Genomic DNA, 14,134 nt, shown 5'->3' with positions numbered 1-14,134 from the left:
CCATAGGGGGTGTTCCTGCATCCATTTAAAAACTGTTTGTTTCTTTACTATAATCTTGTGGAACTTGTAAATGCAAGTCACATAAGCTATCACAGCTGGGTGATGGGGGCCTGTCCCCTGGGTGGCAGATATAAAAGCTGGACTGCTAGATGTGTGGACAAGCGCCTTCCTGGGAGATACTTGCAAGCTGGATTTATTGTTGGAATAAAGTTGGGGGGAGAAGGTGAGGAAAGTACCCATCAGCTCTTCTGGGGTCCAGAAGATCACAGTCAACACCTAGATGGTGGTAATTAGAAGCCAGACCCTCAGCCAACAGCTTGTGAGGTATGTAGTCAAACTCCTTCCAGAGAAAGACTGGGAGATGGGCATTTTTGCCTGCTTCCTATGCACTGAAAGGTGGGGGCTAACCACAAATACCTCCATGCCTATTAACATATGCTTCTTTGTTGCTATAGTCCCATAGGACTTATGCATGCAAGATATACTAGCTATCAGAGCTATGAGATTTAGGGCATATCCCTCCCTCGCATGGCAGCCATAAAAGTTGGGACACTAGATGTCTGTGCAAGGGAGATGCTGGCGACTTGGTTTTATTGTTGGAGTGAACCAGAAGGAGAAGGTTGGGGGTGTGTCCACTGACTCCCCCAGGCTCCGGGGAGGATCACAGCCAGTATACCCAGACGCATGCCAATTAGAAGCTGGACCTTCAGGCAGCAGCTTGTAAAGTATGTAGTCAACCTCCTTCAGAGAAAGACTGGGAGACAGGCATTTTTTCCTGTTCCCTCTATGCTGAGCCCTATGGGGACAGCCATGATGAATGCTTGTGCTCACACTATGCTCCCATTAAGAACTGCTTCTTTGTTTGCTACAGTCCTGTGGGACTCATGAATGCAAGCCCAGATGGCTTTCGGAGGTAGATGTTTTAGGAGCCCACTCCTCAGGTGGGAGTCTTTAAAGCCAGGGCACTAAATGTGTGGTCCAAAGCCTTCAATCCTCAGGGAGAAGCTGGGACTTGGGGGTTCCCTCCTGACTGTATGGCACTGGGTTGGGGGTGGGGTTTATGGCAAGAATGTGTCTCAGTCTTTCCTACCTGTTTCAATGTGGGTATTTTCTCATTTGCGCAATGTGTAGGAGTCACTTAGCTAGCTCCTGGATTTTTCTCAGAGGGAATTGCTCCATGTGTAGCTGTACATTCAATGCATCTGTGTGAGGAAGGAAATTCAGAAGCCTGCTATGTCACTATCTTGGTCCCAGTCCATACTGAGGTTTTGAATGTTTGTCTTCATTCTTTTTTTTTCTTTTTTTTTTTTTATTTTTGGCTGCATTGGGTCTTTGTTGCTGCACGCGGGCTTTCTCTACTTGCAGCGAGTGGCAGCTACTCTCCGTTGCAGTGTGCAGGCTTCTCATTGCAGTGGCTTCTCTTGTTGCGGAGCATGGGCTCTAGGCACGCAGGCTTCATAGTTGCAGCACGTGGTTTCAGTAGTTGTGGCTCGCGGGCTCTAGAGCACAGGCTCAGTAGTTGTGGCACACAGGCTTAGTTGCTCCATGGCATGTGGGATCTTCCTGGACCAGGGATCGAACCCATGTCCCCTTCATTGGTAGGCGGATTCTTAACCACTGCGCCACCAGGGAAGTCCTGTCTTCATTCTTTTCAGTTGAGAATTCTATTTCAGTCTGGTTTTTTAAAGTTGATAATATTTCATTATTTGGTATAAAGTAATATTTACATTATGATCCATTTAAATCATAGAATTTGACCCAGGGTTTCTTCCTCTGAGACACTGCCAATACAATAACAGTAATAATGTATTTCCATGTATTTATTTCTGTAAATAAATCATATCTAGACATTTTTCTATAGGGAGAATAAGGTAACGTCAGCTACTCACTCAAAAAAAAACTTATAAAAACCACAATGAAATATCACCACATACCTATTAGAACAATTAAAATAAAAAATAGTGACAATAGTTAATGCTATTGAGGCTGCAGAGAAGCTGAATCTCTCAAAACACTGCTGCTAAGAATCTGAGAAAAATAGCCTGGCAGTTTCTTGCAAAATTAAGTATGCACTAACCACATAACCCAGCAATCATACTCTTGGGCATTTATCCTAAAAAATGAAACCCTATGTTCACACAAAACTTGTACACAGATGTTTATAACAGCTTTATTCTTAAAAGCAAAACACTGCAAACAAACCAAATGTCCTTCAGTGGGTTAAAGTTGAACAAACCCTGCACATCCATACGATAGAATACTACTCAGCTGTAAAAAGATATGCAACATCCTTTGTTGACCACAAGAGCATTAAATATAGTGAAAAAAGTCAACCTCTTCATCTTCCTCTGTGTGACACATATTTAAACTGTAATTAATCAATTATCTCTACAGGGTCTATCTCAGTCTACGAACATTTTTGCTACTGTGAATTAGTCTCTCAAGGATCCTCTCAAGGTGCTGACACAAATCAATCTCTGGACTTTTCACAAGGGATGGGTGATGAGCTGCACAACCTAAGAAAGCTTTTCCTTGGTATACAACATTATTAATAATATTTCTTAAGTTTGACTGCATTTGATTCGTAAAAATGATTTCCACACTTTAGCATATATTCCTTTCAGTATTTTCAATCTGTAATCTAGATTCTCTGAGTGCTTTGAGGATAGGAATAGTGTCAAAAGTTTCAGCAAAGTTCTTATGCTTTTCGCATTACGCCTAAAGTTTATCAAAAACTTGGCATTTTTCCACATGAAATTTTTTTAAGGTTTTAAAATTTGAAATTTTAATTTTTTATAATTATAAGCCTACTTTTTTTAAACCAATGTATATCTTTAATTTTGCTACAAAAGCCCCTTGGAATATAAAATTTACTTAATTTTTACAGAAGATTTTGAAGGACTGCTATTTCATTTATTAATAGATTCCCCTTTAATGTCATTGTAATATTAAAAACTAAAATGATAGGAACACTTAAAATGTCCCATCCTTATATTCCACAAGTAGGTTTTTCTACTACTTCAACCATACCATCAACTCTGTCCCCTGCGTTTCACACAGCTCTTAGTCCCAATCAACTCAATGTATAACCTTCTTCCAGGGCAGTAAATCTTAACCCATTTCTTTAAGGCGGATTTACCAGATGCCTACCTAGGAGGCAAACAATATCAGCTTTATTCTTCACCTTTTCCCTCCCTTGCTGTTCTCACACATAGCAATATACACACAACACCTATTTTCTGCATTCGACTAAAGAGCTTAATAATTGAGACCAAAAGAAGGAAAACAAAGAAACTGCACAACCAATACCCACTTACCAGGGCTTCCCTGGTGGTGCAGTGGTTGAGAATCTGCCTGCCATTGCAGGGGACATGGGTTCGAGACCTGGTACGGGAAGATCCCACATGCTGCAGAGCAACTAAGCCTGTGCGCCACAACTACTGAGTCTGCGCTCTAGAGCCCGCGAGCCACAACTACCGAGCTCGCATGTCACAACTACTGAAGCCCACACGCCTAGAGCCCGTGCTCCGCAACAAGAGAAACCACTGTAATGAGAAGCCCGTGCACCAGAACAAAGAGTAGCCCCCACTCGCCACAACTAGACAAAGCCCGCGTGCAGCAACAAAGACCCAACACAGCCAAAAATAAAATTAATTAATTTAAAAATACCCACTTATCAGTAAAAGAACTCCAAAATACCATTGAAATTAAAGAATAATTGTAGAGATTAAGTAATTAAATAGATTTTAGGATAGAAGTGGTAATAGGAGAGACAAAGGGTAGCAGACAGTAGATTCATGAAAGAAAAAGCAGTGAGCAGAAGATACACAGGGAAGGCAGTGGCTTCCTTTTGCTATATGCCTGTTACATATTGAATTTTCTCCTCAAAACTTAAAAAGGAACACAAAACATGCAAACACATAAAAATCAATAATTGCAAAGACAATGACAGAAATTTCATACTTGTATGGTGATGGCCAAGTACTGGGATCCTGAAGCACCACTCCAAGGGCATAAAGGACAAGGGTCTGAAAAAAAAAAAATTACTCTAGCTATTCAAGGTCTAACAGAGACAAAATGATGCCCAGAAAGCCAACTTATCTAAATGCTCTTTTAATATAGATAGTGAATACAAAATAAAAATATAAAATAATAGAAGAAAACACAGGCCATTATTTTGGTGATCTCATAGTGGGAAGGATGAGCATGTCACAAAATATGGAAGCCATAAAGGAATAACAGACTTCACTCTATGAAAATTTAAAACCCGCATCCAGTAAAAATAAAACAAAAAACACACCATAAAAAAAAAAAGTAGAAGATAAATAACATACAGGAAAAAAAATGTGCCATATAAGTGACAGAATTAATATGTATAATATACAAAAAGACATATAAACTCATTAGAAAGAAGTTAAAGGAAATACAAACTGTTAATATATATATATGAAAAGCTGTTCAGTCTCTCCAATGATCAGGGGAAAGCAAATTAAGAGACAATTTTTCATATAAGATTCATAAATCCAGATGTGGTAAGAATATGGAGAGGAAAAGCATTCTCATAAACTGTTGCTCAAAGCATAAATTGCCTTTTAGAGGGCAATTTAAATTTTACACACATGTGCTGTTTGGCCCCAAAACTCCTTTTCTAAGGCTCTCCCAATACCAGTACAAGTATACAGTTTGTAATAATGAAAAAAATTAATGTCAATCTAAATTTCCATCAATGGGGACTGCTTAAATAAATTATGGTACATTCATACAATGCAATACTATGCATCCATTAAAAATAATGAGTTGGATCCATAGTAAGTGCCAGTTGTATCAATTGCCATGGTACACTCAATAAAAGAAGAAAATTAAAGTACAATATATAAAGAGTACTCTTTCACATATGAATTTGGTTTTTAAAATACATACATATACATGTATATACACACACAGAGTAATACACATATACAGAAAAAGACCTACAAAATAAACACTAAACTATTCACAGTAGAACCTGTGGAGAAAGGAGCCTTCCTTTTATATTGTTTGAACTTTAAAATAAGCACATATTATTTTGTCATTTAAAACATTTGTCTTTGATTTAACAATAGGTAACATATATTGGACACTTTAAACAATAAAATTTAAAAACACACACTAACAGAGTTGAAAAGAATAACTGAATGGGTTAAGTACACCAAATGTTTCCTACCTCCCTAGGAATGATAAATTTGTCAATCTTTCCTTCAATATCTTGAAGCCGGGCAGAAACTGGGGTCAGTCTGGCAGTCCGAACAGTTTCACAAAGCACTTGCCGACAATACCTGTTTAAAAAAATTTTTTTTTGAAGATCTTTATTTTGGGAGAGGCAGTTTGAAATGTATATACATTTTAAAGTGTCATTCAACAATTTTCATAACCTTCCTAACTTGAAATAGTCATATCATAATTCTTATTTGCTTAAAGTACATTATATATTAGAGGTATATAAAGTCCAGGTGAGTAAGGATTTAAACAAATAAAAACAACTTTAAAAGTACCAGAAGAAAACTTGAAACAATATTTTTAAAATTTTTGAGTAGAAACGTCTTTTATTTTTAATAAAGAATTTAATAAAAATTTTAATAAAAGATGTTTCTACTTAAAAATTATAAAAATACTGAAACAATGAAGGATACCATAAAGAAAAACACAAATATTGAATGATATGACTATGGAAGTTTTTTTTTCATACTTGCAATCATCATAAGTAAAATTAAAAGCTAAGTAGGAAAAATATTTACAGTAAATATATCCTCAATGCATCAAAGCTCTTTAAAAATTCATAATTAAAATGATCAAACACCCCAATAGAAATATGTACAGAAAATATAAAAAGGCAATCCACAAAAAAAAAGAAAAAATGCAAATGTCCTGGAAACCTAAGAAATGATACTCAACCTCATTAACAATGGAAAGATTGCCAATCAAAGCAAATTTTTTTTACCTGCCAGATTAGCAAAGATGAACAAGAGTACTGTCACAGACAAACACTAACAAAAAATAAGGAAAAGGTTCTGGTATAATGTTATAAGTCATAATTCTAGTTATTACTTTAAAACGTATATCTCAGAAATAACTAAATTTCCTTGTCAATTGCATTATTATGAACTTTCATCAAACCTTTAAAAAAAAATAAGGAAAAGGACATTCATATTCAGTTGGTGGAAGTATAAATTGGTACAACCTTTCTGAAGGATAACTTGGCAATATATATGAAAATATGAAGTGTGCCTCCCAATGAGAATAAAAGCTAAAATGTATTGAAATCTTGCTATGAGACAGTTCTGTTAAATACTTTCTATGCAGTATCTCATTTAATCCTTATAAGAAACTCATGGATGCTATTATTTTTTAATTTTACAGATTTTAAAAATGAGGCAATTGTTTAAGAGTGCACAGCAGGTAAGTGGTATTGGTAGGATTCAAACCCAAGTCTGTACTCCATAGCCCCTAATCGTAAACACTACACTATTGCATATACTCTTAAATAATAATCTCACACAATGCAATACTATGCATCCATTAAAAATAACGAGTTGGATCCATAGTAAATGCCAGTTGAACCTTATTAATAGAAATAATCAGAAATATCAGCAAAGATTTAAGCATAGGAATGCTGATTTTTGTAATTTCTAAAAGCAACAAAAACAAGAGGAAACATCCTTTCCTCTTTGAACAAATATTTTTTGGGTACCTACTACATTAGAAGCACTGCATTAGATATTGAGCTACAACAGTGAACAAGACAGATACCCTCAAAGAATTTCAAAGTCTACTTGGCAGGGGAAGGGACGGAGGAAGGGACATCAAGAATGAACAATTAAAAAGGCATAGTATATTAAAAACATAAATACAAAAAAAGAAAAAGGCACAGTATAAAATAAATGTAGTTTATCATATGTAAATTATACTTCAATAGAGTTGATTAAAAAGATGGATGGCAAAGAAGTCAATGTCAGATCTCCTCAGCTTAGTTTACCATGGCTGTTCTGCACAACCAGTTGAGTGTATTCCTAGAAACACGGCTTCTTATTTAGGGTGCTACAGTCAGGAAGGCTTTGAAATTACTACTGGAGATGCTCCATTCCAGAAATTTCTCTGATTGTTCTTTTTATTGACATCTGTTCTGGTTTCAGTGAATGCAATAGCTCGCAAATTATCTGATGATATTAATTGGAATTTTATAATAGTTCTCTCCAGCCTCTCTTTAACCTCTATTTCCTCTGTGGCCATAAAGATAAGTAAAAGAAGTAAAAAAAAAAAAAAAAAAAAAAAAAGGGCACAGTAACTGTTATGATAAAGGAAGTTCAGGGTGTTAGGGAACACATGGCAAGAGCACCTAACTAGAGAAAGGACTTTGCAGAGAAATAAACACTTAGGCTGAGACCTGCAGAAAAAACTGGAGTTAGCTAGAGGAGACAGGAAGAGAAAATCTCAACAAAAGCCAGAAGATAAAAAAGAGTGCTTTACATTTGAAGAAACAAAACAATTTCAGCACAGCTGAATCCAAGGGTATGAAGAGACACAAGTAATGAGATAAGGTGGGAGAGGAATGCAAGGCCTAGCTCCTGAAATGCCTTATAAGCTAAGCTGGTGAGTTAGGGCAACCAGAAGTCACTGAAGGATGTTAAGTCGGGGAGTCTGATCAGATATGACCCTCCAGATATAAAAAGATAACTACCACAGTGACTCTCAACTTTGGCTACAGATTAGAATCACCTGAGAAGCTTCTGAAAATTTCTGATGCCCAGAGATTGTTGGTTTGGGATTGGTCACAGGTTATGTGTATTTTTAAAGTAGCTGAAGCGATTACAGTGTACAGTCACAGGCTCCAACAGCAATCTGGAGAATGCATAGGAGGGAAGCAAATCCAAGGCTGTTGAAATATCCCAGACAAGTTGATGGTGCTCTAGGCAGTGGGGACAATGGAAAGAACTAAAACTAAACTTCCAACTAAATGTTGTTTCGAAAGTAAAATCAACAGAACTTAGTCACTGATTGGATGTGGAGTTACTACGTATAGAAACGCTGTCCACAGCACATTTAGAGAAAAAATGGAATTTACAGAAGTTACATGTTTTGTATTTTTAAATGGTTTTAATTTTTTTTGCGTTAAATACATACGTATATATGCATAGAAAAAGTCTGGAAAAACAATACAGATAGTTAACAATTATTATCTGTTTTACAAAGGACATTCACCTTCCACTTCATACACTTCTGTATTATAAAAACTTCAAAAAACAAGTATGTGGGAGGGAGGGAGATGTAACAGGGAAGAGATATGGGGATATATGTATATGTATAGCTGATTCATTTTGTTATAAAGCAGAAACTAACACACCATTGTAAAGCAATTATACTCCAATAAAGATGTTAAAAAATAAAAAATTAATTAATTAATTTAAAAAAACAAGTATGTATTACTTTTAAAATTGTAATAAATAAAGCTTCCTACATTTTAAAGAATTGGTAACAAAAGTCTCCCTGTGAAACCCATAGCTTCGAGTTCTTTCCAATGGCTGTATCCCTATCTTCTTTTCTATAGTTGAAAGATGATCCAAGGTAAGGTTGCTTGCTACCCAGTCTCAGACTTCCAACCCCCTAAGAAGTCACAGCTGCTATTTTTAAAAATCTTTTTAATTAAGGTATCACTTACATATAAAAAAAGTATCTATTTTACCTGTACAGTTTGATGAATTTTAGTAATTGTATAAAATTGTGTGAACACAACCACAAGAAAGATATAGAGCATTTCTCTCATCCTAAAAAACTTTCCTCATGCTCCTTTGTAATTGATCCCCTCCCCATTTCTGGCCCCAGACAACCACTGATCTACTTTCTATCACAATAGTTTTGCTTTTTCTAGAATTTCACCTAAATGAAACGTATTGTAGGCAGTTTTTGTGTTTGATTTTTTTTTTACTTAGCATAAAGAGATTTATCCGTGTTGTTGTGTGTACTGATATTGTGTTACTTCTCATTACTTGGTAACATTTCCTTGCATGGATATAACACAATTTATCTATTCACCAGTTGATGAATATTTGGACTACTTCCAGCTTTTGCTATTATAAATAGTATTACTATAAATGTTTGCATACAGGTCTCTGTGTGGACATATGTTTTCATTTCTCTCAGGTAAATGCCTAGAACTGTTGGGTCATATGGTATGTTTAACTTCATAAGATCCTGCCACACTGTTTTCTAACAGAACTGTACCATTCTGCATTTGTACCAACAAGGTGTGGATGTTCCACTTATTAGATATCACTGATACTATTTTATACAGGCTCATGTAAAGGTTTCCCAAAACTACCTTAAGATTTTAAAAAGCAAGTTAAGTTATCCATTAAAATCTGTATGTAAATACTTTAAGTCCTGTAAAAATATATAGCTTTCCTAGATATTAGCATTAGCTTTAAATTAGATAAACCAATTCAAATTTACCCTTTAATGATCTCCTCTTTCCTTTTATTGTGTTCTTACCTGAGCTCCTCAATTTTCTCTGGAGTTACAGGTCCCTTCCCAAAAACTTGGTCTATCTCTTCATATAGTTTTTTCTGAACTTCTTCATAGGTGGTTAAAAAACAGACTGCCCAGGTGCACACTAAGCAAAAATTTATATTAATAACAATGAAAGCAGCTAATTCACAGTTTGGGTGCAGAATAAGAAACAAATTTTTTATTTTTTGGTATTTTCCTTTTTTTCTGATGCAGAAGATACATAAATGCTACCAAAAGATAAAACAAGATTGTTCACAAGATTTGTACTTCACTGAACAGAACATGACTATTTACAGAATATTCCCAAAAAGAGATAGTGAAATCTAGATTTCTTTCTTAAAACTGGCAAGTAATCAAAGGCACTTAATACATTTTACCTTAGGTAAAATAGTAATGATAATAAATAAACTTCACATCTGGGGAAGTGTTAAATGTTGATAACTGTGATGAACTGTTTGGTTCAATCGACCTTGTAAAATCAAAAAATTGATTTATCAATTTCCTCAGGAGCCTTAATTAAATGATTCATACAAATCAAAGTAGCAGGAGATTTACTTACAAATCATTACTCTAAATTTTTACTTGTAAAGGTAGATACACTGGTTCAAGAACTGAGACTGATTATTGCTTAGGACAGTGGTTCTCAAAACTCTTCTGGGAGGTGGCTGATGGCACAACCCCACCATCCACAGATCCTGACTCAGTAGGTTTAGGGTGTGGTCCAGGGATCTATATTTCTAACACATACCACAATTATTTTGATGAACACCAACATTGGAAGATCACTAGCTTATGGCTTACTTTTGCTTAAAATGGCTATGGATTATAATCACTGGGGAAATCAAAAGGTAAGAAAATTAATTACATGATGAACATAAAACAGAGGAAACAGAGTAGTTATATTCCCTTTAGGAATCCACTGGGATTACAACTGTTCAAATGGAACCATCCAGACACATAACATCTCTTTCCCTAGATTATGCTTGATATGACTCTATGTACAGCTCTACTTTTTCTATGTCAAGTACTTCTTAAAATGCATTTAATAATTCCTACTTCTGCTTATTAATTATCTCTTTCCTGAGCTAAAGGGCTGGCTTAAATTTATCTCAAAGTTAATTTTTTTAAATGTTTGCCTAAGTCACTTATTATCCAATTCCAATGCCTGGAAAATACATAATTCACTTTCTGCACTAAATATTATTATCAATAAAATCAACAGCTACCTCATGCTCAATTATTTTGATAATTTACTCACATCCAGAGTTCATAAAAGGCATAGGAGTAGCGGACCTTAACTTTTTCCAACATATGTTTCTTTATTATGGCTTTTGAGTGAACTGCAGAATTTCTATTTCACAAATGATATGAAAACTTATGCGGACAGTGTACAATATGTACATGTATGCAATTTTACAACAATATGTAGTAATATACAATATTGAAAGATTTAGCACAAGGATTTGCATACAGTAGGCACTCATATACACTGATTGACTAGATTATCACTTAAAATTAATTTAACTGTATAAGCTTAATAACCTCAAACATTGGTTCTTTTGTACAACTCTATTAAAGAGTATGACAGGGGGATAGCTTTAAAATGGGACTTTAAGCCACTTAATGTTCTTTAATTATAATATTGAATCAAGACACCATTTAATAGTTGAAAGACCTTGGAGGTCACCCTTATTTTAGAAAAGGGAAGAAATGCAGAGTTCAGTATCTTGCTCTAGGCTAAGACTTGCTAAGTCACAGAGGAGGGACTTTAATTAAGGCTTCCTGCCGATCTTAACTCTCAAAATTTCAGAGGTGCCTTAAAAAATAACCAACCCACATGCAAAGAAACAGCAATACTCTGAAAATTCCCCCTAAAAACTTCAAAAAAGATTAAAATATTAAATCAACCTTGGAAATGATCACTTTTTATGGTATCCAGAGTACAAATGATTCAGATTTTTTGAATGTCTTCAGCAAAGATATATTTTAATGTAATAAATTTTTAAACAAGTATTTAAAAGGTTTGATACATTATTTTTGACACATGCTTACCTAAATTCCATTTAATCTATAATATCTGGACATGTCTAGATATCAAAAATTTTACAAAGAAGAAATACAGGAAATTTACATTTATACTCATCCTTTTTAAAATTTTCTTAAACAGAAAGAGTTGTGAATGAAATCCTTCAAGTTAACATAAATTCTTTAGATTTTAAACTGATGTTTTAATACCTCCTTTAGCATTTTATGTCAGTATATTTTTATGGATTTTTATGGATATACAAATTTTTACAAATACTGTATGAACAAATGGTAGTCTGATAAACTAAAAACCAGTAAGGAAACTAGAAATATATCACCCATTTTAGAACTTTAAATAATAATCACCTTCAATTCCACCAAGAGAAGAGTTCTTTTTAAATCATGATTTCTGTGGACTATATCCTCTGTTGGTAGATCTTAATAATAGCAGACTAGATTGAAGTCAAAGTGAAAAGCCACAGCAGGAAATTGAAAAGCTCACAGCTCTGGCTGGAAAGGTGTCAATAGCAGTTCATTTTAAAGGAACTAACTAGAATTCACAATCCATAAACTGTGTCAAGAAATTTATGGCAATGTTCAGAGGTGGCACAGAGCATCTGGGGTTTAAAAAAAAAAAAAAAAAGGTGCCTGTGTGAATCAAGCCTTTCAAACAAGAATAGAAAAAGAAGAACGAAGGGAAGTTATAAAGAGGTCTTGCAAACAGTGTTTCCTTTATTTTAGAATAGCTTTATCCTTGTATATTTTATAACCTATCTCAAAAACAAATCAATTTATACTTACATTTTGCAGTTATTATGCAACTGGCCAGAGAAAATATCATACTGTCTTCTAGGATCTAGGAAACAAAACTAAGTTTAGAAAGTGTGAAATGTAAGGTGGCCTATATTAGGCCCTAGTAAAATCACCTAGAGTACAAAATGGGAGTTAAGGAAAGGGAAAACATGTTATTTCTTTACGAGGTTTTCACTTAAAGAAAATCTATATAATGAAAAAACCAACCGAAACACTGCACTGCATTTTTGATACAGTGAACACTTACCCAGTAATATTACTGGCTCATGATACATCAAACAAACTGGCTCAGTGCTATCATTCTAGCTTGGCCTAGAGCAGCAACGAAGACTCAGGAACAGTGAAGAGCCTGCCACTGTCCTGATATAATTCCTGCACCCACACACACCCAGAAAGCCGCTTTTGTCTACGAGGACTTGCATGCATAGAGCAGGGCAGAAGGGTCCCACACTGAACAGGTAGGTGTGGCAGTAACAGCTCCACTCCTGTCCTCTGCCTGACAACACCACAAACACACAATATCCCAGTGGTGTGCTGGGGTGACAGACACACACTGGGAACAAGCCAAGCTGCCACACCTGGTCATGTAGGCAGAGCAGCTTAGTCAATACAGGCTTATGCAAGTCCTCCTCTTTTACAGTCAGAGAACTTTGGGTCGATATTTGCTTACTCAAATATTGAATACTATATAGCTGCTTCAAAGAACTAAATAACAGGAGACTAAATACTAAATACTATTTATGGATGATGTACAATAAAAAAGAAAAAAGCCACTGAATTCTAGGAGGGCGTCTGGGTTAAAGTGGATAAAAAGCACACTCTATACACGTCTGATTATCTTTTGTTTGATAAACATTTAACAATTACATCACCTGTTGGTCATTAAGGTCCCCCTGTACTAAGGAGTCAATGAAAATATGTTCACTGAAGTTCCTTCCTTTTCGTTCTTTTATGATTTTCTTTAAAATAGATTCCAGTTGCATAAGGGCTTAGAGAAGAAAAACAAAAAAAGATTTTAGGATATAAGCATTTGTGAGGATTGAACATTTTTCTGTATCTCTACAATGTTCCTATGTGCAGAATAAAACTTTCAAAGTTAAAAGTAGTAACCAATAATGCTTTAAAAGCTAATTTATGTTTAAACTCAGCTACTTACTTTTCTTCTTTTTGCTAAATTTAACACATACACCAAAAAGTGCATAAAACATACACGCACAATTTAACGAACAACTGTAAAGCAAACACCCAGGTCGAGAAATAGAACAATGCTAGCCCCTTAGAGGCCTTTTACACATATATCCCTCCCCTGGTATTATTCACCTTCCTTCTAAATTCTGTCCTCTTAACTCCATTGTCCTCCCAAATCAGGCATCACTCATTTACAGACTGAAACAGATGTGAAATAATCAGAAAGGTAAATTTCTGACACTTGGAAGATTAATCCAACTATCAAGAAAACTATCCACAGATTTCTCAGGCCCCATCTTACTTGACCTATCATAGCATCTGATGCTGGTCACTTACTCTGTAGGAAGCACTTTTTCATTTGGCTCCTAGGATTCCACACTCTCCTGGACTCCACACTTTCCTCCCACTTTACTGCCAGCTCATTCTCAGTATCCTTTGTCCATTCCTTCTCACCTCTCAAATTTCTTAATGATGGAATGCCCAAGGTCAGGGATCTCTTTTCTTGGGCCTCTCCTCTTTTTCTATTTATATTCATTACCTTGGTGATCACCATTCTCAAAGCTTTAAA

The 14,134-nt window shown here is 35.3% G+C and overlaps 1 protein-coding gene across 3 annotated transcripts in view; it reads right to left on the bottom strand.

Moving 5' to 3' along the window:
• Positions 1 to 14,134, bottom strand: part of LOC118897925 (cytochrome P450 20A1) — a 73,427-nt gene that overhangs the window by 21,023 nt on the left and 38,270 nt on the right. For all 3 annotated transcript variants that reach the window (XM_036857564.1, XM_036857565.1, XM_036857563.1), the window contains exons 7-11: positions 13,251 to 13,366; positions 12,367 to 12,421; positions 9,523 to 9,643; positions 5,204 to 5,315; positions 3,964 to 4,028 (exon numbers count right to left, since the gene is read on the bottom strand). In XM_036857564.1, the coding sequence (XP_036713459.1) occupies positions 3,964 to 4,028; positions 5,204 to 5,315; positions 9,523 to 9,643; positions 12,367 to 12,421; positions 13,251 to 13,366 (469 nt within the window). The remainder of the gene's footprint in view (positions 1 to 3,963; positions 4,029 to 5,203; positions 5,316 to 9,522; positions 9,644 to 12,366; positions 12,422 to 13,250; positions 13,367 to 14,134) is intronic.

This window comes from Balaenoptera musculus, chromosome 7 (assembly GCF_009873245.2).
Source record: "Balaenoptera musculus isolate JJ_BM4_2016_0621 chromosome 7, mBalMus1.pri.v3, whole genome shotgun sequence".
In the NCBI taxonomy this organism is placed as follows: Eukaryota; Metazoa; Chordata; class Mammalia; order Artiodactyla; family Balaenopteridae; genus Balaenoptera; species Balaenoptera musculus.
This window is presented reverse-complemented; position numbering and strand designations above follow the sequence as displayed.